The following is a 26,984-nucleotide window of genomic DNA, read 5'->3' as shown; positions in this document are numbered from 1 at the left end:
TGCAATCGTCATCAAAAGACTGACTATGGACGCAAGTATATCGCTAGACTCTGATTAGCTTCAATGATTAGCTATTAGTCTAGTTAAGGCTTTTTAGTAGACGTTTAGTGATACAGTGATTGTCTTCTTATAGGCTTGGACTAGAGAGCCATTATCGCTAGGTTGCATATTTCGAGGTACAGACTTACTATCTGATATACCCTAGTTGAGTATACATGTTCTATGTTTGCTTGGTTTATATTACATGAGTTATGTGCATTTATTATGTCATGATTATTATTCTACATGCATTATCACGTTGAGCCTACACCTTGCTATTACCAGTAGAGGGGTTGGTCAGCCCCGAAGTTTTGTAAATGGATTCCATGGATTTGGGTCCTGATATTTCCACTTATTTCTTATGGTACGGGAATACCTCATGATGCGACATCCCAGTGTGCTACATACCATGGCGTCATTTTTTGAGCAAGAGCTTTCTACCATGATAGGTTTTCGGTACCCATTCATTTGAATTTAGAATTCATAGCATGTGTATACTCATACTTTCGTACTGAGCATTGTTAGATCACGTCCTTGGTTTTGGTTTCTGACACCCCATTCTATGGGGCAAGATGTAGGTTGGACGGACCAGAGATAACGATCGTTGAGCTACTATAAGGTGGATTGTACTATACCAGGTTTCTATTTGAGGAATTTAGTATTTCTTTCGATGGGGTTGTATAACATTTATCGATATTTTTTTTGTGGCCAGTTGTATTCTTGCCGGTAGTTTTAGTTGAATTATGTAAGTTGTAAGGGATATCATGGTTCATAAAAATTATCAGAATCAGATGTTGTCACTAGGTGTTGACAACATCCTACTCAACATGCAGCGGAAATATTAAAACGTGAATAGTAACAACAAACTAACAGTAAACCAACAATAAAAATAATCAAGAGTAAATATGCACAAGTACCAAAGTAATAAAAGGTTGCACATAAAACAGATTCAGATGTTGTCACTAGGTGTTGACAACATCTTCAATAACACCTTGATTAACATGCATCAGAATTTTTGAAAGCAATGAATAAAATAGATAAACAACCAAACAAATCAGACTCAAATATTTAAGCAAGAGTATAAAATACTCTTGCAGCGCCTCAGGGCAAAACTTTCACTAGAAAATAATCAAAGAGTTTTACAAACCCTAAAACTAGTGAATTATTGTAAAAATCAATTTTCTCAAAGCATGTGAGAAAATAAAGAATAAATAAAAACAACTCCTTTAAAAGTCTACTGAAAGTAGAACAATAAAACCGAATAAGGAGTTGGTTCTGATTGCCGAAATATGAGAACAACAAAAGGTCTTTCGACCAACACTTTTGCAAGTGTAAACTCCAAGTGTTCTGGAAAAACTTCACGGCAATACAGAAACGCAACAACCACTGTTGTGCTATCTTCGATCTTCTTCTTCAATTCAGAGCTCTTGATTTCGCGTGAATGTATCTCTGAATTGTCTATATGAAGCTCTGTGGTGCGCTCTCTTTATCTCGCTCAAACTCTATATTTTAGCACACCACGTTCTGCACGATCTGCTCTCCTATTTATTCAACGTGAAGGACACCCAATTAAGCTTGAACAATCTTATCTCCAATAAACCTTGATCTTCTTTCCTTTCAAACTCGAACCAATCTACAAAGATAAGAAAATAAAGATAAGTTAGGAGATACAGATATATTATGATAAGTGAATAATATCTCCTACAAAATAATCAAGTAAATATATAAATATTTAAACTCTTTCAAATATAGGAAATATCATTCTATAATCCAATCAACCATATTTTAAATCTAGGAATATTATATTATCTCAATTCAAATCAAAACTATTCCTAGTTTAAAATATATCAAGCATATAGATAAGAAACACAATATTAACTATCAATCCTAGAAAGACAAAACACAATATTATAATCTTTCAAAACATGAAAAGATATCAAGGAATAATTAATTCCTTTCAATCTCCCCCTTTTTGCCTTTCTGGACAAAACACCTAAAAGCAATTCAGCAACTCCCCCTGAATATTAATTCTCAGAACTCCCCCTGAGTTCAAACTTATCAAATCAGTTCTCCCCCTGAATTTGATCTTTCAATTCTGAGTGTTGTCAAGGATGTTGGCAACATCTGAATACAACACTTAGCGATATCAAAAAATACTTAATACATGTTCAAAAGTGAATCACAAAACACATTTAATCAATTCAGTACACATCACAACTCCTCTGAATAGCAATTCTCTCCCTGAATACGAAAATACATTCTCCCCCTTAGTATTAGCACAGATGTTGTCGAGGATGTTCCCAACATCTCCTCACAACACTTAAGTCAGGGCAGAAAAAAACTTAGAACAAATCAGAGAGTCATAATCAAACAAGCTAACATTGATTAGAACCAGATTAGAGCAAAAACATAAAGACAAATCAGAGCAGAGCAAAATAAACCACAAAAAATTAAACTTAATGCTCTGTGATGATCTATCATTTGCTTCGCCAGAACTAGCTTCTTCTCCTTCAGAACCAGAGTCACTATCTTCTCCATCAGAGCTAGAGCCACCAGATTATCTTCTCCCCCTTTTTGTCCAGAAGAGGTACCTACACCAAGAAAAATTCGATATTAAGACATAAGAGATTCATAGTAAGCAATGTCTTCTTTGGCTTGTAAAATCTTCTGTTCAACATGCAGCATCTGGGATTGAATAAAGATAGAATCCCGTTGTTGAAGTAGGAGGAACAAATATGGCAGTGGCAGGGGAGGTGTTGGCAACATCTGCCACAGCATCTGCAGCAGCACCTATTTCTGACAAAAGTAGGTCCAATTTCATGTTACCTCTAAGTAATGCTGGTGCAAGATTCAGTACCTCAACAACAGCAGATAAAGGATCATCATCATGGTTTTCAAAATATTGAGATACTAGCACAAAAAATATCAAATAAGGAAACATGAGCATGTAAGATACCAACCCACAGTTTGCATATTGCATAACTGTAGTAAAACACAAGCTTTCCAAAGTTCAAAGCTTCTCCAGTTCCTACAGCAAATATCACACCAGTTTGTTGTTTGGTGACAAACGTGAAATTTGTGGACGGAGTCCAAGTCTTGATTGCAGTCTTGTAAAGAACACAAGCTATCTTATAAGAGCAGGCTGCACATTTTTTCCACCTAGGGTGAGTTAAAGAATCCATTAATCATAGTAGGAATAAACTCGAAAATATGAACTCTCACATGAATTTTCCCAAATTTTGCAAAAGAGGGTTCAACACAGTTTTAGTCAAATTTCAGTATATTTCCAAGACCATAAGTCTAAAGTAAAGAGTAGCATATATCACAGTAGCGAACATATTTCTGAGTTGGAAAATTTTTACCAGACTTTGTGCGCCATATGATTTCAAATCAATGGTGTGGTCCTCAAAGAAGTCACAATTGGCATAGTGTTGCCAATCGTTTGCAGCATTCTCAGAAAAAAAAAAAGAGGAATAGGATTGGCTTACTCGATATTTTTCATCTAAGGTGTTGTCCAGGGTGCCAGCAACACCTGCAAAAACATCTTCCGCAGAAACAGCAACACCGGCTTCCTACAGAAAGGTGTAATAACAGTGACAGTAGCCAGCAAATTCCGAATTCTGAAAAATTCTACAATATTCAAATACTCCTCATCTAAGATGTCAGCAAGAATGTCAGCAGCATCTGATGAAACATCTGCTTTTGAGGAAGATTCCTCAGAGCCTTCATCAGAGAATGCAAGGGATGGATCAGCAGCAGTAAAAATGACCATCAAAGATGAATCAACAGCAGTAACAATGACCATCAAATATCTCAAAAAAAAAATCATCCTCTAAGATGTTGTTAGAGATGTTGTCAACATCCGGCTCAACATCTTCTTTGTAGCTCATCTCTGTTTGAATATCAGTGAATCAAAATTCTTCTCTGCCATAAAATTTTGAACAGTTAGAATAAGAAGAGAAGAATTTGACAATAATGCAAGGACCGACAAAATTTTGTAGAAGTGATAATGTGGTGAGGGTGAGCAAAGAGTAACAAGACCATAAAATATTTTGATGATAAGATCAAATCTAAACAGCAAACCCTTCACCTATTAATCACTCGGTCGCAGTTAACGTTCCCCAACAGTAACAATTGCCAACGTAAAATGGAGTTTGAAATCATTATGGAAACAAATTTCCGAATTAAGGCAATAAATCAAGCCAATTGATTTTCACAAAATTTCCATAAAGAAACTCCACATCGAAATAAACTTCACTAAAAACACTTTCAATCACAAAACAATTCGAAATATTAGTGGATTGGGCAAATCACTAAATTTTTATTATTTCAAACTTCAAAACTTCTCAGCAAGATATATTCACCATAAAATAAATATGCATGTCCTAATTATTGTTGGAAAACTGGCGAGTTCCCAGACCAATTACGATTGATACCCGGTGCAGCGGAAGTTTAAAAATTTTTTCATGGAACGTTTCCATGGTATGGGTATCAACCGTTCATCAATTGAATTACGTGTGTGTGTAAAATTTAAATAACAATTAAATAAATTTTACCTCAAATCTCGCAACGAGATTAATGGACACCAACAGAACAATTCTGCTCTTGTTGTCTCTCCCTGGAACCGATGAACGCCTTCAATCAGGTCCACGAACAGAGGTTTAATCCCTCTGATAGATTGCACTAGAAAATCTATCAGAAGTTTTCTGCGAAGAGAATACACGAATTTGATTCGTTATTCCTTACTGCGATTCAAAATCACAGACCGGAATTTTCTCGGGCAGAGCAGGAAGGGGACGGCCGAAAATTCTTTGAGAGAGAAGGGTTTCGATTTTTTTTCTGTCTCAAAAATTATGACCTGTTGTGTGTAATTTCTGTACTGAAATAACTTATTTATAATGCAGGCCACTAACACCTTAGGGCCCATTAGTCATAAGCTGGGGCCCGACAAGCAAAGCCCGCTCGTTCAGAAATTAAAATTCATCGTGACTCCGATTGATGAAACGATTTCACCAATGTGCACAGAAACCATTTCTGCACGTTTTAAAGTCAAAATAAATTTTCCTGAATCCGAATTCAGTGGTTTCCAAAAATGTCCATCCCTATGTCATTTTAGGAAATCCTACTCCCTTACTCTTATTTAAGAAGTCCAATCCTTAGTTCATTAAATTTAACTCTTTAAATTTAACTATCTCAACGGGGATTAAAACTCCATTACACTGTGTGACCCTCAATGGTTCAGGGATACAGCTAGCCGTGGGCTCACAACTCCTTGTGACTCGGAACAACACTTTCCGACTTGCCCAACGAATCATGGTAAAGCGCCTAGCAACATCGCCCCATGATTCCCTAGGTATCACTGATAGTGCCTACAAGAACCAGTAGATTTTGGTTAGCGTACAGTACGGTCCCTTCATCCATATATCCCGATCGAATCAACAACCATTGGTATATCGAGAGTCGCTCAAGATTCGATAACTATGCAATACATCTTGAAGATCAAATTAGTGACATCGCATGTGCTACTAAGAAACCATTTCTTAAATCACATCAAGTACTCTGGCCAGAGATTTGTCACACTAATATCTCCTCAGATCGCATAGGATATCCACACTCGCAAGTATGTGGTGAATCCTTGACAACAATGCATTGACTCCTATATGTGTCGTAACTGAACCCAATCTCGACACCTGATGACCCCCATAGAGTCGGTAAACGAGTCAAAGCACATCACTAGCATATAGAGTCTCCATGATGTTTCAAGTCGTAAGGACTAATGGTGTACAACCAAAACCGCGGACTTTATCCACTCGATAAGTGATAACCACTTGGAAAGTCCGGATAGGGTAGTTCGACTATTCATCCTATGAATATCCATTTGCATGCTTCGAACATCTCCATGTTCCCTACCAATGAAACGTGGTACTCCGCATCGCAAATGCTAGTCTCAAACTCGAGCGATCCTTATCCTTATTATCGGACGGCTCAATCGACTAGGAACGGTTTTAGAATATACAGTGACTATAAGATGTATTTCATGATAGACATCTCCATGTTCTACCACATCTTACATACACTATAGTATATTCAAGGTCTTTATCAAAACAACAATAGTATATCACAATATAACAATATGAAGTAATATAAAGTCATTGCCATAAAAGTGTAAATAATATTAAACAAAAGATTGTTTATACAAAGAGTCAACAAAGCCCATAGCCACACAGTTGGCTCACTGGGCACCCACTCTTACAATCTCCCACTTGCCCTATAGCCAACTAGTCATACTACGTAGACCCATTGCTTCGCGATGTTTGTCAAACAATGGTCCTGGCAAGGGCTTAGTAAGTGGATCAGCGATATTGTCTGCAGAGGCCACTCGTTCGACACTGATGTCTCCTCTTTCCACAATCTCCCGGATTATGTGGTATTTCCTCAGTACGTGTTTGGATCTTTGATGAGACCTTGGTTCCTTTGCTTGAGCAACGGCACCCGTGTTGTCGCAGTACATCGGGACTGGACCAACAAATTCAGGAATGACGCCCAACTCTTGGACGAAATTCCTCATCCAAACGGCCTCTTTAGCAGTAGCAGATGCTGCAATGTATTCAGCCTCAGTGGTGGAATCCGCTGTGGTGTCCTGCTTGGAACTCTTCCAAGAGACAGCACCGCCATTGAGCATGAACACAAATCCAGAGGTTGACTTCGAGTCATCCACATCACTTTGGAAGCTAGAGTCGGTATAGCCTTCCAGTTTGAGTTCTCGTCCTCCATAAACCATGAACATATGCTTAGTCCTTCGCAAGTACTTAAGAATGTCCTTCACGGCTTTCCAATGCATCTGACCAGGATTAGACTGATATCTGCTCGTGACACTCAGAGCAAATGCTACATCCGGTCTGGTAGATATCATCCCATACATGATACTACCTATAGCTGACGCATATGGTACATGTGTCATATTCTCTATCTCTGCATCAGTCTTGGGACACATAGACTTGGATAGAGAAACTCCATGACACATGGGTAGATGTCCTCTTTTGGACCCATCCATTGAAAACCGTTTCAATATGGTATCGATGTAGGTTGATTGAGTGAGTCCTATCATTCTCTTAGATCTATCTCTATAGATCTGAATCCCTAGAATGTAGGATGCCTCACCCAAATCCTTCATCGAAAATCTACCTGATAACCATATCTTCGTTGACTGCAACATCCCTACATCATTCCCAATGAGTAGGATGTCATCAACATAAAGTACTAAGAATGTCACCGCATCCTTAACTACTTTCTTGTACACGCAAGGTTCCTCCGGGTTCTTGATGAAACCAAAATCTTTTATTGTTTCATCAAATTTCTGGTTCCAACTTCTTGATGCTTGTTTTAGACCATAAATTGATCTCTGAAGCTTGCATACCTTATGCTCGCTTCCCATGGATGTGAACCCCTCAGGCTGCTTCATATAGATTTCTTCCTTAATGTCTCCATTAAGAAAAGCAGTCTTCACATCCATTTGCCATATCTCATAGTCATACCATGCAGCTATGGCAATTAGGATTCTTATGGACTTGAACATTGCGACTGGTGAAAAGGTTTCATCATAGTCAACTCCTTGCCTTTGAGTATAACCTTTCGCCACCAATCGCGCCTTGTAAGTCAATATCTTACCATCAGGCCCAAGCTTTCTTTTGTAGATCCATTTACACCCTATTGGAACAATTCCATCGGGAGGATCCACTAAAGACCAGACTTGGTTAGTATGCATCGAATCCAATTCTGACTGCATAGCTTCAAGCCATAAATTCGAATCCGCATCAGAAATTGCTTCCTTGAAGCTTCTTGGATCACATCCAATGTCGGGTTCATCTTGACCCTCTTCAAGAAGAAGACCATATCGAACTGGAGGTCTAGAAGTCCTCTCGGATCTTCTAGGTGCAGGCGTGTCCAGCAATGGTTCCTGAGGTGTGGGATCGTTATTTTGTATTTCGGGTTCTTCTCGAACTTCTTCGAGTTCCATCATCTCGCCTTTCTTATCCAATAAGAACTCCTTCTCCAAGAAGGTGGCATTCCGTGAAACAAACACCTTTGTTTCAGCAGGATAATAGAAATAATATCCGATTGAATTCTTCGGATACCCCACAAAATAACACAAGCTGGATCGACTATCCAACTTATCTCCCACTGTCCGCTTCACGTAAGCAGGACATCCCCAAATCCTCAAGTATGAATACTTAGGAGCTTTGCCATTCCATAACTCGTATGGTGTTTTGTCCACTGCTTTAGTGTGGACGTTATTCAACAACAATACCGCCGTTTCAAGCGCATAGCCCAAAACGAAGGTGGAAGCTCAGTGAAGCTCATCATGGATCGAACCATGTCCAACAAAGTTCGATTACGACGCTCCGATACACCATTAAGCTGTGGTGTCATAGGAGGAGTCCACTGAGAGAGAATCCCATTCTCTTTTAGATAGTCCAAAAACTCGGTACTCAAGTATTCTCCACCTCGATCCGATCGAAGTGCTTTAATACTTTTACCTAGCTTGTTTTCTACTTCAGCCTTGAATTCTTTGAACTTTTCAAATGCTTCAGACTTATATTTCATTAAATATAAATACCCATACCTAGAATAATCATCAGTAAAGGTAATGAAGTAGGTGTGGCCATGTTGAGTCCCTACTCTAAATGGACCACAAACATCTGTATGGATCAATCCAACAGATTTTGACTACGTTCAGGCTTCCCCTTAAAAGGCGATTTAGTCATTTTCCCTTTTAGGCAGGATTCACAAGTAGGTAGAGAGTTAATATCAGACATATCAAACATGCCCTCTCCCACTAGCTTGTTCATCCTCCTTGAGGAAATATGACCTAGTCTAGCGTGCCAAAGGTTTGCGGGTTTTGACTATCGATTTTCCTTTTGTTTGTTGTCGCCGGTTTGTCAATACAATTTACTGGAACGTCTTTTAGTTTTAAATTGTATAGATCGTTTTCAAGTTGTCCATTTCCAATTAAACATTCATTCTTGTAAATATTGCAAATCCATTCACAAAATTACAAGAATAACCATCTCTATCAAGCATAGAAATAGAAATAATGTTTTTAATTAAATCTGGCACAAATAAAACATCTCTCAACAATAATTTAAAAACCATTCTGCAAAATCAAACAAACATCTCCAATGGCCGTAGCTTCAACTCTGGAACCATTCCCGAGCCTCAGCTGGGTCTCACCATTCTAAGCCTGCGACTTCTTGTCATCACCTGCAAATCATTGCAAATGTGAGATCCACATCCGGTATCCAATACCCAAGAAGTTGTATTAAGTGACATGTTTATTTCGATATAGAACATACCCTTTGCAGTTCCCAACTGCTCAAGATACTCCTTGCAGTTGCGCTTCCAATGACCCGGCTTCTTGCAGTAATGGCAAACATCCTTGGATTTTCCATCGTTTGAAGCCTTTGTCTTTTGCTTCTTCTCGGGTTCCACTTTCTTGGGTGGGGCAGAACGTTTCTTGCCCTTCATACTTGGCCCCTTCTTAGCATAAGATGAGGAGCCCACCAAGAAAGCTGGCTTATCCTTCTTAAGTGTGGATTCATATGTAACGAGCATATTGACCATCTCTTCAAGGGTGGCCTCTATCTTGTTCATATTAAAATTTATCACGAATCCATCAAATGAAGAAGGAAGAGATAGAAGCAGCAAGTCCACATTGAGTTCATGCTCCAACACCAAATCAAGGGTCGCTAACTTCTGTATGAGCCAAATCACTCGTACCCCATGATCACGGACCGAAGTCCCTTCACGCATGCGGCACGTCATCAACTCCTTAACAGTAGAGAACCTTTCAGCCCTCGACTGAGCCCCAAAAAGTTCCTTGAGTTGCGTGTGAATGTCAGCAGCATTCACCGTGTCCTCAAATCGCCTCTGGAGTTCATCAGACATCGAGGCTTGCATATAGCATTTGGTCTTGATGTCATGGTCACACCATGCATCAAGTTTGGCCAATTCCTCCGGACTTATGTCAGCTGGTGCTTCCTTCGGAGGTGCTTTCTCTAACACGTAGAGCATTTTCTCCGAAGTTAAGACAATCTTCAACTTCCGGAACCATTCCGTATAGTTGGCGCCAGTCAGCTTGTTTTGTTCGAGGATCGAGAATAAAGGATTTCGCGAATTCATTGTATGAAATACTGAAAAGGAAAACAGACATATATCAATGATTGTTTAACAATTTACTAAGACATAAAATAGGCGAATTTAATTTTATGAATCTCACTCCCACTATTTTAACGATTTCACCACCCTCTAGTGAAAACGGGAAACTTTTTCCTTAGTGAGAACATGGAGTCCAATTGACAAACTTATGGTCCCGAATAATATCAGCCAACCATAATTCTCAAAAGGTAGAGCCCAATTGCTTCCAAAGCAACCCCCATGTATTTACCTCATGTCCAATAAGGGCCCAATAATATGACGCCGTTTAAAGTGACATGTCAAGATGACCCATCAATATTAAGTTGTGATGGACGGTCGCCATGTGGATCCCCCAATAATATGAGCCGATCCCATGGGAGTTCCACCCAACTTACAACATTTGTCGATCCAATGTACAGCTTTCCGACGGACGGGCCCCCCCAATAATATGAGCCGGACCGTATCCGCGGGTAGCATCACATACATTGACCGTTGATGGAAGGTAGGAACATTTAAACAATATTTAAATTTCCTTTATTTATCTTGATATAAATTTTAAATCATATTTAAAATGAGGGATTTTATTTATAAAAATATTTGTCTCATCATATTTAATTTATTGCATGCATTGCCGGATTCACGCAATTTATGTCTAAACATGCATACAATCATAATATCACATATTATATAGGATGATCGATTCCATTTCTAATTGACCCGTGGTTGCCAATCACGGGTCTTAGTCCAATCCTAGGTAATATGCAGTATGCAAATGCAATCCTATTACATATGCTTCCAATTTACATTTCTTCAGTCTTCATTGTCTGCTGGGCCCACCATCTTCAAATCTTGATCTCCCACTAAATCTAATGTATTTACAATAAATAACAATGACAAGTAGGGGATACATTTTAGGGGGTGGGAACGGGCTATAAACCAAGCCCACTTTTATTACATATGACATTCATATCGGGCCATAAACCAGGCCCATTAATAAAACCAACAACAATAAAGACAAAATGTAAATTCCTAACATACACCTACAAAATTGGTCATGGCAATCGATCATCCTTATCCAATAACATTTAATTCAAAATTAATTTATTGGATAACATGCTGTGGCAATTCAAATTTAAACAAGATAAAATCATATTTTATATATAAAATCACATTTCACATATAAAATCATATTTTATCTCCATATCAAATAAAATCATATTTTATCTATAAAATCCAATTTTACAAATAAAATCATATTTTATCTAATATATCATAAGATCATATCTTATCATCAATTGTACCAAAATAATTGATTTCAAAATTCAATTTACGGATAAAATATTAAAATTTTCCAAAAATTCAAATTTATCCAAAATCAATTTTAAAATTTACGGACTCGAACAATTCGATCCGAAATCTCGTGAACCAATCAAAAACAATTTTTGACCGGACCAAAAATAAAATTTTAACATATTAAAATTAATTTTTAATAAAATATTAATTTTTCCCGCGGGCCACCCGGGACACTCCCGGGTTGGCCCGCACCCGGGGCGCGGGCCGGGGGCAGCCCGGCTGCCCCCTTAGGGCAGCGCCGTGCGCTGCCCTGGGCGGCGCCGCTGCCCTGCGCAGCGCCCAGCGCTGCGCTGGGCAGCGCACAGCGCTGCCCTGGGCGGCGCCGTGCGCCGCCCTGGGCGGCGACGGTCGCCGCCTTGGGCGGCGCCGTGCGCCGCCCGGGGCAGCAACAATTGCTGCCCCACCGGGCAGCGATCCAATCGCTGCCCGGGTTTTGCCCCCGGAAAAAATTTTTTTTATTTAAAAATATTTATTTTTTTTCATAAACCGAGACTCAAAAATTTTGTACAATTGATTAATTCAATCGATTGATCTGAGCAACCTGGCTCTGATACCACTGTTGGAAAACTGGCGAGTTCCCAGACCAATTACGATTGATACCCGGTGCAGCGGAAGTTTAAAAATTTTTTCATGGAACGTTTCCATGGTATGGGTATCAACCGTTCATCAATTGAATTACGTGTGTGTGTAAAATTTAAATAACAATTAAATAAATTTTACCTCAAATCTCGCAACGAGATTAATGGACACCAACAGAACAATTCTGCTCTTGTTGTCTCTCCCTGGAACCGATGAACGCCTTCAATCAGGTCCACGAACAGAGGTTTAATCCCTCTGATAGATTGCACTAGAAAATCTATCAGAAGTTTTCTGCGAAGAGAATACACGAATTTGATTCGTTATTCCTTACTGCGATTCAAAATCACAGACCGGAATTTTCTCGGGCAGAGCAGGAAGGGGACGGCCGAAAATTCTTTGAGAGAGAAGGGTTTCGATTTTTTTTCTGTCTCAAAAATTATGACCTGTTGTGTGTAATTTCTACTGAAATAACTTATTTATAATGAAGGCCACTAACACCTTAGGGCCCATTAGTCATAAGCTGGGGCCCGACAAGCAAAGCCCGCTCGTTCAGAAATTAATATAAAATTCATCGTGACTCCGATTGATGAAACGATTTCACCAATGTGCACAGAAACCATTTCTGCACGTTTTAAAGTCAAAATAAATTTTCCTGAATCCGAATTCAGTGGTTTCCAAAAATGTCCATCCCTATGTCATTTTAGGAAATCCTACTCCCTTACTCTTATTTAAGAAGTCCAACTCCTTAGTTCATTAAATTTAACTCTTTAAATTTAACTATCTCAACGGGGATTAAAACTCCATTACACTGTGTGACCCTCAATGGTTCAGGGATACAGCTAGCCGTGGGCTCACAACTCCTTGTGACTCGGAACAACACTTTCCGACTTGCCCAACGAATCATGGTAAAGCGCCTAGCAACATCGCCCCATGATTCCCTAGGTATCACTGATAGTGCCTACAAGAACCAGTAGATTTTGGTTAGCGTACAGTACGGTCCCTTCATCCATATATCCCGATCGAATCAACAACCATTGGTATATCGAGAGTCGCTCAAGATTCGATAACTATGCAATACATCTTGAAGATCAAATTAGTGACATCGCATGTGCTACTAAGAAACCATTTCTTAAATCACATCAAGTACTCTGGCCAGAGATTTGTCACACTAATATCTCCTCAGATCGCATAGGATATCCACACTCGCAAGTATGTGGTGAATCCTTGACAACAATGCATTGACTCCTATATGTGTCGTAACTGAACCCAATCTCGACACCTGATGACCCCCATAGAGTCGGTAAACGAGTCAAAGCACAGCACTAGCATATAGAGTCTCCATGATGTTTCAAGTCGTAAGGACTAATGGTGTACAACCAAAACCGCGGACTTTATCCACTCGATAAGTGATAACCACTTGGAAAGTCCGGATAGGGTAGTTCGACTATTCATCCTATGAATATCCATTTGCATGCTTCGAACATCTCCATGTTCCCTACCAATGAAACGTGGTACTCCGCATCGCAAATGCTAGTCTCAAACTCGAGCGATCCTTATCCTTATTATCGGACGGCTCAATCGACTAGGAACGGTTTTAGAATATACAGTGACTATAAGATGTATTTCATGATAGACATCTCCATGTTCTACCACATCTTACATACACTATAGTATATTCAAGGTCTTTATCAAAACAACAATAGTATATCACAATATAACAATATGAAGTAATATAAAGTCATTGCCATAAAAGTGTAAATAATATTAAACAAAAGATTGTTTATACAAAGAGTCAACAAAGCCCATAGCCACACAGTTGGCTCACTGGGCACCCACTCTTACAATTATGTCTAAAAACAGAGTGTAACAATGCAATAAAATGCAATCACATGCAAAATAATATGTTGACAAGTGAGGTGTTGTCCACGATGTTGGCAACATCTTCCAGCAACACTTCAGGATTCTCAAAAAAATTTATTTCCAGATAGCCATTAAATTCATTATTACAGAAATGGTAGCCTGCACACTAAAGGAACGATCTTCAACGGACCCCTTTAGGTAGCTTTTTCCATTTTCTTCTAATTTTCAATCAAATTTGATGATTGAGATGATCTCTTTTAACCATTTTGTTATTTTGAGTTTCTAAATTTGCGAAATCACTTTTCACTTGGGACGGGATCATGGAATACACGAACATCCCTCCACTACTTCGTGATTTATTCAGAACTCTTCTTTAATTAAATCTCATTAAACTGTAAAACAATTTGCAAAGAATCCTGAGTGAAAACTGGTCAATGGTTACAAAGTATCTAACACATCACAAAACAGAATGAATGCATGAATGCAACATGCCTAATGAACCTAAAGATGCACATGCATGAAAAGGTGTTGTCGCAGGGTGTTGGCAACACTCCAGACAACATCTCAGTTCTATATATAATGCACACATATTGAGAGACTTCCTTAGATTGAAAAATCTCTCGAAATACAATGCTTTGGTGAAAATATCAGCTAATTGGTTATCAGTTCTAAGAAACTCAATACAGATCATGGCTTTCTCGACCAAATCTCTAATAAAGTGATGTCAAATGTCTATGTGTTTGGTTCGAGAGTGTTGTACTGGATTTTTGCATATATCAATAACACTTGAATTATCACAGTACACATTCACCTAAGAATGATATCTAGCCCAGTAGCAAAAAAAAAAACAAGATACTTCCAATTATGCTTATGTAGAGGGTGTTGTCAACACCTTCGGCAACACCTTCCCTCGACAGTTTTTCACTTGCCCTCATCGGTGTATGCATGTGTTTACAATTTTCATTCAAATACTTTATCACAAGATTTATAGCATACTGTATTTGACACACAAAGATTCCACCATGCATTTGTTTCACTTGCAATCCCAAGAAATAATTCAATTCACCAACTATACTCATCTCAAAATTAGACGACATGCACTTCACAAATTCATCAACAAGTTTTTTACAAGAAGCACAAAAGATTACGTTATCCATATAAACTTGGCAAATAAGAATATTACCTTGAGACTTTTGCACAAACAATGTCTTACACACCTCACCTCTTTTGAATCCAAGATTGAGCAAGTATTTGATTAATCTTCCATACCATGCACGTGGTGCTTGCTACAATCCATACAGTGCCAACCTTTTTGGGTTCACTGTTTGACACAAATCATGAAAATCTTACCTGTGAAAACATGGAGCTCATGAAAATTAGTCCAGCCATATTTCGATAATCCACATTTTCTTTCCTTCGGGTTCGCATATCTCCATGCACATCTCCAATTACTTGTGAGGTTGGACGATTCTTCTGAATTCTGCTTGGAACATTTTTTCCAGCTTCGTTTACCTCACTGTCCTTATCAATATTCTCATCAGTAGACTTTTCAACTTTTATTTCTGGAATCTCAGCAGGAGGTGTTGTCGGAGGTGTTGGCAACACTCCTTGGTCAACATCTGAATTTCCAGATTTATCCAGCATATCATCAACTTCATCCTCAGCTGTTTTCTTTTTTAGATCTGCAAAATCATCAAATACAACATTAATAGACTCAAAAATTGTTCGAGTTCTTAAGTTAAACATCATGTAAGCTTGAATATCCGAAGAATAACCTAAGAACAAACACTTGTCACTTTTAGCATCAAACTTTGCAAAATGATCAATATCATTCAAAACGTAACATACACAGCCAAAAACAAGAAAGTACTTAAGGTTCGGCCTCTTTCCCATGAGAGTTTCATAAGAAGTCATAGTAGAACCATTCCTCAAGTATACTCAATTTGAAATGTCACGTGTTGTGATTAAGGCTTCTGCCCAAAAATTTTTTGAGATATTTTTAGAACTTAACATCACTCTAGCCATATCTTGCAAAGTTATATTCTTCTTTTCAACAAATTAATTCTGTTGTGGGGTTTTGAGAGTAGAGAATTCATGAGAAATACCTTTCTTACCACATAAATTCTCAAAAGAAAAGTTTTCGAACTCCTTACCATAATCAGTGAGAATTCTGGTTACCTTCAAGTTGTGAAGATTCACAATCCTTGTGAGCAAATTCTTAAAAACATCAAATATATCTGATTTTTTTTTCATAAATCTTACCCAAGTATATAGTGAAAAATCATCTACACAAACAACAGAATATTTATTACCTCCACAGCTTTTCATATCCATTAGACCCAACGAGTCCATATGTACAAGCTGAAGACAGAGTGTTGTCTCAGATGTTGGCAACATCTGATGTAACACCCTGGTCTGCTTCTTTTTGACATGCCTCACAAACAAATGGAATTCCAGATTTTAGATTAGGCATACCTCTAACAGCATCAAACTTACTCAAGTTCTTCAAATTCTTGAAGTTTTCATGTCCCAACTTCCGATGCCAAAGGTTAAATTCATCCATCTTTGTATGTGTACAAGTCATCTCTTCTCCAAATTGGTAGCGATTATCAGATGACCTCGTACCTGTCATAACACACATGTTAGAACTATCAAACACTTTGCATGATTTCTTATCAAACTGCACATGCAAGTTGTCATCACAAAGCTGGCTAATGCTTATTAAATTTGCAGTTAGTCCTTCAACATGTAGCACGTTACGAAGCTTAGGCAAACCAGCAACATCCAGTGTGCCTTTTCCTACGATAATTCCCTTTGAACCTCCTTCATAAGTCACTTTCCCACTCTTTTGTTCAACATAATTTGTGAGAAACTTCCTAGAACCTGTCATATGATGTGAGCCACCGCTGTCAAAGTACCAAGAACCTGAAACATTAGTCCTCAAAGAAGTATAAATCATATGACATTGAATATCAGCTTTTGGTACCCAAACCTGTCTTACAGTAGATCTGTTTCTGAAGATGTTGTGGAAAGGTTTTGGCAAAACCTTCGGTGAAGATCTATATTTGTAGTCTTCCTGCAGCTTAAAACAGTATGGTTTGATATGACCAGGTCTATGACAGTAATGAAAAACATACTTACCTTTCCTTCTGGGCTTTACATGAGCAGTAGGTTGTGGCTTTGGTTTTGGAGGATCGATTGATGTGAACTTTTTGGTTGATCTTTCTGAACAGCTACTTTCATTGACAAACACCGGCTCTTTTGAGCATTCACCAATCTCAAATTTACTGTTCTCAAAACCTAGTCCAGCCTTACCATCTCTTCCCATCATGAGCAAAGAATCAAGCTTGGTTGTGCTTGAATTGAATTTAGCCAATGTAGCCTTAGCTTTCATGAGTTCATCCTTAACCTGACTTAATTACAGATTCTTCTTACTCAGCATAACTTCAAGTCTTGATATATCAGCCTTCAAATCAGAATTTTCTCTTGAAAGAAAAGTGTTCTTCTTATTTCGTTCAACCCAGTCAACATATAACTCTTCATATTGCATTCGCACATCTTCCAGAGATATTCTTTCATCACCTGCATCAGAATTATTCACATTATCAGCAGTAAAAGAATTTAAACATACTGACCTTTGGGAGATGTTGCGGCCAGGTGTGGCAACACCTGCGGCAACACCTAAAGGATTGACTTGCATCAGCTTCTTTCTTTCCATCAATGCTGTCAGGGATGTGTGGCTTTTTTCTTCATTCTGTTCTTTACCTTCTTCAGAATATTCACCACTCAAAGATGTGTTCATCCCTTTCCGAAACCTGTTTGCACATTCATTGGCAAAATGACCATAGCCTTGACATTCATGACATTGCACCGTGTCAATCTTCTTTGCAGTAGGCTTTTTCTTTCCTTCCAGCATAAGTAGAGGCTTTTGAGGATCAGGAAACTTCCTTGATGATTGATCAGACCCGCCTATTTTCAGAGTTTTGTTAGCAGCCGGAAAAAGTGGATTGTCTCTCTCATCTTCTTCAGATAATCACCAAACTTCTTTGTGATGAGTGACAACGAGTCATCAACTAAATCCGATTCAAAGAATTCTTGAGGTTTGAAGAATGAGTTTGCTGTTTTTGACTCCATAATATTCCTGAAAAAATAATCCAGAATCAGCTCTTAGTGTATCAAGAGTAGGCTCTGATACCACTTGTAAGGGATATCATGGTTCATAAAAATTATCAGAATCAGATGTTGTCACTAGGTGTTGACAACATCCTACTCAACATGCAGCGGAAATATTAAAACGTGAATAGTAACAGAAAACTAACAGTAAACCAACAATAAAAACAATCAAGAGTAAATATGCACAAGTACCAAAGTAATAAAAGGTTGCACATAAAACAGATTTAGATGTTGTCACTAGGTGTTGACAACATCTTCAATAACACCTTGATTAACATGCATCAGAATTTTTGAAAGCAATGAATAAAATAGATAAACAACCAAACAAATCAGACTCAAATATTTAAGCAAGAGTATAAAATACTCTTGCAGCGCCTCAGGGCAAAACTTTCACTAGAAAATAATCATAGAGTTTTACAAACCCTAAAACTACTGAATTATTGTAAAAAGTAATTTTCTCAAAGCATGTGAGAAAATAAAGAATAAATAAAAACAACTCCTTTAAAAGTCTACTGAAAGTAGAACAATAAAACCGAATAAGGAGTTGGTTCTGATTGCCGAAATATGAGAACAAAAGGTCTTTCGACCAACACTTTTGCAAGTGTAAACTTCAAGTGTTCTAGAAAAACTTCACGGTAATACAGAATCGCAACAACCACTGTTGTGCTATCTTCGATCTTCTTCTTCAATTCAAAGCTCTTGATTTCTCATGAATGTATCTCTAAATTGTCTATATGAAGCTCTGTGGTGCTCTCTCTTTATCTCACTCAAACTCTATATTTCAGCACACCACGTTCTGCACGATCTGCTCTCCTATGTATTCAACGTGAAGGACACCCAATTAAGCTTGAACAATCTTATCTCCAATAAACCTTGATCTTCTTTCCTTTCAAACTCGAACCAATCTACAAAGATAAGAAAATAAAGATAAGTTAGGAGATACAGATATATTATGATAAGTGAATAATATCTCCTACAAAATAATCAAGTAAATATATAAATATTTAAACTCTTTCAAATATAGGAAATATCATTCTATAATCCAATCAACCATATTTTAAATCTAGGAATATTATATTATCTCAATTCAAATCAAAACTATTCCTAGTTTAAAATATATCAAGCATATAGATAAGAAACACAATATTAACTATCAATCCTAGAAAGGCAAAACACAATATTATAATCTTTCAAAACATGAAAAGATATCAAGGAATAATTAATTCCTTTCATAAGTTTCTGCTGATTTATTTGAGTATTGTGTTTAAGTTATTTTGCATGCTTAAGCTTTAAGTAATTAGTGATTCTGGGATGGGTCACCACATTTTTTGTATCAGAGCATGAATTGAGATTTGGGATCTAGGTAAACAGTCTTGAGGTTAAACTTCTGTTATTTTTATAGATAGCAGGATATGGATACGAGAGTCATGGGAGTGTCGATGGACGTTGGAGAGATGATGTGTAGTAACCCGTACCCAAAATAATGTGATTAAGGAGATAATAACAAATAATTAATTTAAATCGGGTTAAACGTGACTAAGGAATTCTCCAAGGTTCAGGCGATCCAAAGTAGGGGATCGGAGGGTCCGAAGTGTTGGGGAGTTCGGAAGTTGCGATCGGAGGATCTGAATCTCCTATGGAGATCAGACGGTCCAATCGGAGTTTGGAGGTTCCGAACTCCGGCAGCCAGCTGTGCATGTGATGTCAGCAGTGACGTCAGCTAGATGACGTGAGGGATGACACTACTGATGGGAGATCGGACGATCCGAAGTCCCGATCGGAGGCTCCAATCTGCTGGCAGGACACGTGGCCGCCATGCAGAGATCGGAGGCTCCGAAGGGGTGGATCGGAGGCTCCGATCTCGCTCTATATAAAGCAGGTTTGAGAGACATTTGGAGTGCACCTCTTCCATTCCTATCCTCTTTCTTCTAAGTAAATTTAGGCTTTCTCCTAGCTTTTAGTTGTATCCTAGAGTTGGCGAGGCGTTCCAATGGTTTTAGCAGAGCCGTGACCAAGTAGTGTGTCATTCGACATCAGCAGGCTGACGACAGACGCATGTATAACTTTGGCTTCCTAAAAATATTTGGGATTATGAAATAGCTTAGTTAAGGCTTTTAGAGCTTAAATAGTGATGCATGGGTATTTGCATTGTAGACGCAGTAGCGTGAACTTGTAGACGTGGGATCTATACCTGTGTACTAGGATTTGACCTGCAGCGTTAGAGGTACGTAAGTACTGACCGAGATAGTCGGTATGATATATATGCTTATATGTTGCATTTTTATGTGCTATGTATTCCATGTTTTACTGCTTTAGCACATGCATGTTTTTACACTGGACTGCATTCGTACGATGTGATTCATGACAGTTTACATATGCGATGAGTTTCTCCTTATGGATTCATGTCTGGTTTTGGGGAGGCTCAGCCCCCGGTTTTGCTATCACTAGGAGACGTCGCAACGACAGAGTAGACGCCATAATTATAGGGGAATATACGAGTACCCTGTGGAGTCGCTCTCTAGCACGGTACTGTGTATTCATGGCGCCCCTGGGGAGACTGTTTTACCAGGATTTTAAAGATATTTATATGCTCATATTTGTTTATATATCATTGCTTCCGTATTGAGTATAGTCGCTCACGCCCATATGTTTGGTGTTTTGGAATACCTTGTGGCAAGGTAGGGCTGAGGCTTGACGGTCCAGGAGGTTGTCATCAGGAGTGAGGCCGGTGTCAGATGCAGAGTGAGTATAGTGGTAGGGCTTTGATACCGTAAAATTTTGATTTGGTTGTATAACAGAGATTATGCACAAATGTTGGTTCATTGGTTGTATTCTGCTGATTGGATTTGTTGTATTTTAAATTCTCCGCTTTTACGCTTCAATTAATTATATTTTCATGCGCTATTAAGACTTTGATTAGATAGTGGATCCGGGTCGGTTCACTACATTTATTTGTATCAGAGCGCATTGCATTTGGGAAATAGTAAAGCAGATTGAAATTATTATCGATTATCCTTTGACAGTGATGGAAGACTACGATGAGAGCCATGACAGCGGAAGTAGACGCTGGGACGATGGAGATGATCGCAGACACCGCGAGGAGCGGAGGAGATTTAGTATGCATAGATTTCTACAGATGAGTCCTAAGCCTTTGGCGGGTAACGAGACTCCAGAGGTTGCTGAGGATTGGTTAGAGCTGATGGAGAACTGATTCAGAGAATTTTGTTGCACTAAGGAAAACAAGATGGAGACATTGGGTTTTCTTCTAGAGGGTCGAGCAAGGAAGTGGTGGAGATCTACTTCTGCACCATTTGTAGAAGCGAGAGGAGTAACTACTTGGGCCGAGTTCCATATTTCTTTTGAGAGGTTTTATTTTCCTCCAGCCCTTCGTCGGGTGAAAGCTAGTGAGTTACTGAGTTTGCGACAGTGGACAATGTCTATCGAGGAGTACCAACAGAATTTTTTCTAGCTTCTACCCATTGTCCGCATATTGTTTCCAGTTATGAGGCCAAATATGATCATTTCCTTCAGGGTCTGAACCCTGAGATTCATAGCTGGTGGCTGTTGGGAGAGACATGACCTACGAGGGTTTGGTGGGCCATTTTTGCTAGGCAGAGGACAGTATCCGGAGGAACAAGACTTTGCTTTCTTCTAGGCCGACTAGTTCGTTGGGTACTTGTGCTCAGTCTTTTAAGAAGCAGGGCGGTACTTCTTTTCCTTCTTTAGGATCTGGCGGTGTTCATCATTTTTGTAGCCAGAAGATAAGCCGTTTCCAGCAGTGTAGGCGGAAGCATCCCCTAGGTCAGTGTCCTCGCTCGACCGACACCTGTTTTCTTTGCGCTGAGGTGGGGAATATGAAGGAGGACTGTCCTAAATTTATGGGACAAGCGAGTGGTTCTGGGAGTGTTGGTGGTTCTTAAACTACTATCCAACAGCAGCCACAGTTTCAGCAGCAGCAGCAACAACTTTATCAGAATTCTTCCATAGGTCATTCTTCTTTGCGACCGCGAGCCCGGGGGAAAGTCTTTGCATTGAAACAGGAACAGGCAGAGGCCGACAGTGATCGTATGATTGCAGGTACTTTCAGTTTATGTTGTTTTCCTGCATGTGTTTTGATTGATACTGGTGCATCTCACTCGTTCATTTTAACATGGTTTGCTAAGAGGTATAGATTACCCTATGTTCCTTTAGATGTGTTTCTAGTGGTTTCGACTCCGATGGGTTAGGAGTTTTTAGCTAAGCGTCTAGTAATGGGTTGCATTTTGGATATCGAGGGACATTAGTTGAGTGCTAACCTGATGATCTTGGCCATGGATGACTTTGATTGTATCATTGGGATAAACCTTCTGACTACCTACAGGGTTGTAGTAGATTGCTACCAGAGGTTCGTCCAGCTCCGTACCAAGGATGGAGAGGCGTGGTAATTTTATGGTGAGGGAGCGCGACCCTCGATGCCAGTGATTTTTCCTCTGAAAGCTCGACGTGCTTTAGAGTCTGGCGGAGAAGGCTACCTTATCTATGTCGTTGATGCATATTTGGAGGGACCAGACATTCAAGAGATACGATGGTCCGTGAGTTTCCAGATGTGTTTTCGGACGATATTCCAGGATTACCATCTGTGCGGGAGATCGAGTTTGGCATAGAGTTGTTGCCAGGGACAACGTTGATTTCCAAAGCTCTATACCGATTATCTCCTTCTGAGATGAGGGAATTGCAGAATCAGTTACAAGATCTTCTTGATAAGGGCTACATTCACCTTGTGTTTCACCATGGGGATCCCCAGTATTATTTGTTAAGAAGAAGGATGGCTCGAAGCATCTACGTATAGACTATCGATAGCTGAATCAGGTGATAGTAAAAGCATAAGTATCCTCTTCCACGGATAGATTATCTATTTGATCAGTTGTATGGTACTTTTGTTTATTCAAAAATTGATCTGCGATCAGGATATCACCAGTTGAGGGTTAGAGATGAGGATATCTCTAAGACAACATTCTGCATGCGGTATGGGCACTATGAGTTCTAAGTGATGCCGTTTGAATTGAAGAATGTCCCGGCTATATTTATGGATTTGATGAATAGGGTTTTCCGGGATTTCTTGGATAAGTTCATGGTTATGTTCATCGATGATATCTTGGTGTATTTTTTCAGTGTGGACGAGCATGATTTTCATCTCCATACTATATTGCAGGTGTTGCAGGAGAGACAATTATATGATAAGCTGAGCAACTGTGATTTTTGTATTGACCGAGTTGTCTTCCTTGGTCATATAATTTCATGAGATGGTGTATCAGTTTATCCTATTAAGACGGAGGCTATTCTGAATTGGTCGCATCCGACGACAGCTTCTGAGATTCATAGTTTCCTGGGATTAGCCAGATACTATCGTCGATTCATGGAGAATTTATCTCAGATAGCTAAGCCTTTGACACAGTTGACGAAGAAAGATATTCCTTTCGTTTGGTCATCAGAGTGTGAGGAAAGTTTTCACGAGTTGTGTCGCCGTTTGACGACAGGTCCAGTGTTAGCTTTACCATCTGGATCAGGTGGTTTTGTAGTATACACCGATGCTTATTTCTAAGGATTAGGCTGCGTGTTGACGGGGGGACATGTAATTGCCTATGCCTCCAGGCAACTAAAGACTCATGAGGAAAATTATCCCGTACATGATTTGGAGCTAGCAGCCATTGTCTTTGCTCTTAAGATATGGCGTCACTACTTGTATGGCGAGAGGTTCGATATCTTCACCGATCATAAGAGCTTGAATTATCTGTTCACTCAGGCTGAGTTGAACATGAGGCAGCGACGATGGATGGATTTGTTGAGAGACTATTATTGTGAAATCAAGTACCATCCAGGCTCTTCGAATCCAGTTTTTGATGCGCTTAGTCGCAAGGTTTATGTGAGTTCCCTTCGTACCAGCTCAGTTTCGCGAGTGGTCGAGGAATGTTGTTCCTTGGGATTCACTTTTCGACACAAGAAGGAACATCAGGGAGTTCGTGTTTCTTTGGTGCTTTCCAAGTCAACCTTGTATACTCAGATTAGAGAGGCACAGGTTGCCGATCCGAAGACTCAGAAGTTAGCCCGATTAGCTCAAGATGAGAATACTTCGGGTTTACATTTCCAGGCAGATGATATGTTATGTCTTTCTGGCCATGTGGTAGTTCCTGATGACGCCACACTGATAGAGGAGATCTTGTTGCAAGCTCATCGCAGTAGATTCTCTGTTCATCTAGGAAGCATGAAAATGTACAAGGATCTACGTACGAGATTTTGGTGGAAAGAAATGAAGCGCAGCATGTATCAATTCGTGTCTCGATGTCTTGTGTGTCAGAAAGTCAAGGCATAATTTTGACGACCTGGTGGATTGCTCCATAGCTTAGAGATTTCTGAGTGGAAGTGGGAGCATGTCTTTACTTTCAATCGGATGGCACATCTGTATGTGAAGGAAGTTGTTCGTCTACATGGGATTCCTCTGAGCATTGTGAGCCACAGAGATCCGAGGTCACCTCTAGATTTTGGGGTAGCTTCCAGCGTGCACTTGGTACCACTTTGAGTCTGAGTACAACTTATCACCCGGAGAGTGACAGAAAGTCTAAGAGAACTATTCGTACCCTTGAGGATATGCTTCGAGCTGCAATGATGGATTTTGAACCAGCATGGAATGACCATTTGGCGTTGGTGGAGTTTGCTTATAATAACAACTACCATCTCATTATTGGCATGGCACCGTTTTAGGCTTTATATGGACGCCGCTGTCGTACACCTTTGTTTTGGGATGAGGTTGTAGAACTTCAGGTTGAAGGTCCGCAGTTGATTCAACAGATGACTGATGCATTAGAGTTGATCTGACGGAGGATTAAGGCTGCTCAGGATCGACAGGCGATCTATGCTAATATACATTTCAGACCTTTGCATTTTGAGGTAGAAGAGCATGTGTTTTTGCGTGTTTCACCTTTTCGTAAGGTGATGAGATTCAGCTTCAAGGACAAGTTGTTGCCGAGATACATAGGTCCGTTTGAGATTCTTGAGAAGGTTCGAGACGTGGCATATCCTCTAGCCTTGCTGCTTTATATTTTTGGCATTCATGATGTGTTCCACGTGTCTTTGCTGAGACAGTACGTGGCTAACGAGTTGCACATTCTACATCCGACTGAGGTGAAATTGGAGCAGGATTTTTCATATGTAGAGAGACCTCTCAGGATCCTTGACAGGAAGGAAATGGTGCTTCGCAACAAGCGTATACCATTAGTGATGGTGCAGTGGCAATGTAACGCACCAAATTTATCTTAATTGACTTTATTTGAGATAATCGGAGATTACATAGTTCAAGAGCCAACTTGATTTGGATCAGGGTCCATTTTGCAAATTTTGGAATTTTCAGGGACTAAAACGCAAATAATGGATTTTATATAATATCTTCACTTGTTTGATTTGGTCCATTCCCTCCTCATCTCCTCCAAGCCGTCTCCTCCTCCATTGAGGAACCAACGTGAGCTTCCAAGCTTTGGGATTTCAGTCCGAGCTCGATCAGTCCGTTAGAAATTATTTCTGAAGGCGGATTAGCGATCACGGTTGCGAGAGCTTCGTTCTATCGTAAGTATTTTTCCGATAATATACATTCTATTTTTTGGATGTTGTTAGAATTGATTATGTTTCGAGTATGTTGTTCTTGGCAGAATTTTGATCGTTTATTCTCTGTCGGTTTCAAAATAGAGCGTCGTTCGGATTTGTTATGATTTTTGGAAGATTATTCGAAAGTTTGAGTTTTGTGATTTGTTGGAATCAGATTGTTATGGTTGAATGTTGGTTGATTTGAGTTTATTGGATTGATATACTGTTGTTTGTGTTTCCGGTTTGATCAAAATATAGTCTATGCCGTCGGTTTGAGTTGAGGGCTATAGTTTGGTTTGATTTGTATTGAGCCATTTTCAGTCAAATTGGATTGTCGATATTGATCTCGAGCCTTTATTACTTCTTTTGCAGATTCGTTTGAAGGCCGTTGAGTTGCGAGGTTGCATGAGTTGTATCGTTTTAGAGATTGTAGCCGGTATAGTATCGATTCTCTTATTATCGACTAGGAAGTTTGATTGAATCTTGGATGAGTATATTATTGTTGTTTCCAGGTTGGAGCATCGACGTTTGAAAAAGGTATAAGACGACTTAGACTGGAATGTAATGAGTGACTCGAATCCGACGTGATTCGAGTGTTCCGAAGAAATCACATACTTGCATGTTAATTGAATTACTTGAATTTATTGAATGAGTTATGATTTGCATTACATTCATCTTGAGCCAAAATCCTTGATTTCAGCGGGCAGAATGGCTTTTTTGAGTAGACGTTTTGGGGGCTTTTAAGCGAGTGGCCTAGGCGTAGAGGTTCGCCTAGTGTCAGCATACTCCTTATAGTCGCACCAAAGTCTAGAGGATGGAGATACGTAGCACCACCTCGATCGGGAGATTAGATGAGTTGTTTACGTGATCTCATCCTCGGGATCCCAAAAGCAGAGCAACAATTTCTTGATTATTCGGACTTGATAATCCCAGAGTTTTAAAGACATGCATTTCATTCTGATTTCTCTTGGAATTGCATGGTTGATATTTGAATATCTAAAAATGGATGTTTTTAGTTTTGAGACGCTTATCTGATATTGCATGTTAGTCTCTTTTACTGGGAATATTATTCTCACCGGATTATCCGGCTATTGTCTTGTCTTTGTATGTGTTCTTGGCAACAGGTGGGGCAGGACCGATTCAAAGGCAGCATGGCTGAGGGTTGAGTCGAT

The 26,984-nt window shown here is 39.4% G+C and overlaps 1 protein-coding gene across 1 annotated transcript; it reads left to right on the top strand.

Moving 5' to 3' along the window:
* Window positions 1-24,010: 24,010 nt before the first annotated feature.
* LOC140889043 (uncharacterized) lies at window positions 24,011-25,491 on the top strand. The gene is made up of 3 exons (XM_073296745.1): window positions 24,011-24,413; window positions 24,647-24,929; window positions 25,179-25,491. Exons 1-3 carry the CDS (start codon window positions 24,011-24,013, stop codon window positions 25,489-25,491), a joined length of 999 nt encoding a protein of 332 aa, XP_073152846.1.
* The last annotated feature ends 1,493 nt before the right edge of the window (window positions 25,492-26,984 follow it).

This window comes from Henckelia pumila, chromosome 3, assembly GCF_033568475.1.
Source record: "Henckelia pumila isolate YLH828 chromosome 3, ASM3356847v2, whole genome shotgun sequence".
Lineage (NCBI taxonomy): Eukaryota > Viridiplantae > Streptophyta > Magnoliopsida > Lamiales > Gesneriaceae > Henckelia > Henckelia pumila.
The sequence above is the reverse complement of the archived record's forward strand: the minus strand, read 5'-3'. Positions and strand labels throughout refer to the sequence as shown.

Excerpts from the sequence above, each read along its gene's own strand:
- LOC140889043 (XM_073296745.1), top strand. The coding sequence starts at position 24,011 with ATGGATTTGTTGAGAGACTATTATTGTGAAATCAAGTACCATCCAGGC. Across the intron at positions 24,414-24,646 it reads CTTGTTGCAAGCTCATCGCA|GAAGTTGTTCGTCTACATGG; the intron begins GTAGATTCTCTG and ends CTGTATGTGAAG. Across the intron at positions 24,930-25,178 it reads CTCATTATTGGCATGGCACC|CTTCAAGGACAAGTTGTTGC; the intron begins GTTTTAGGCTTT and ends GATGAGATTCAG.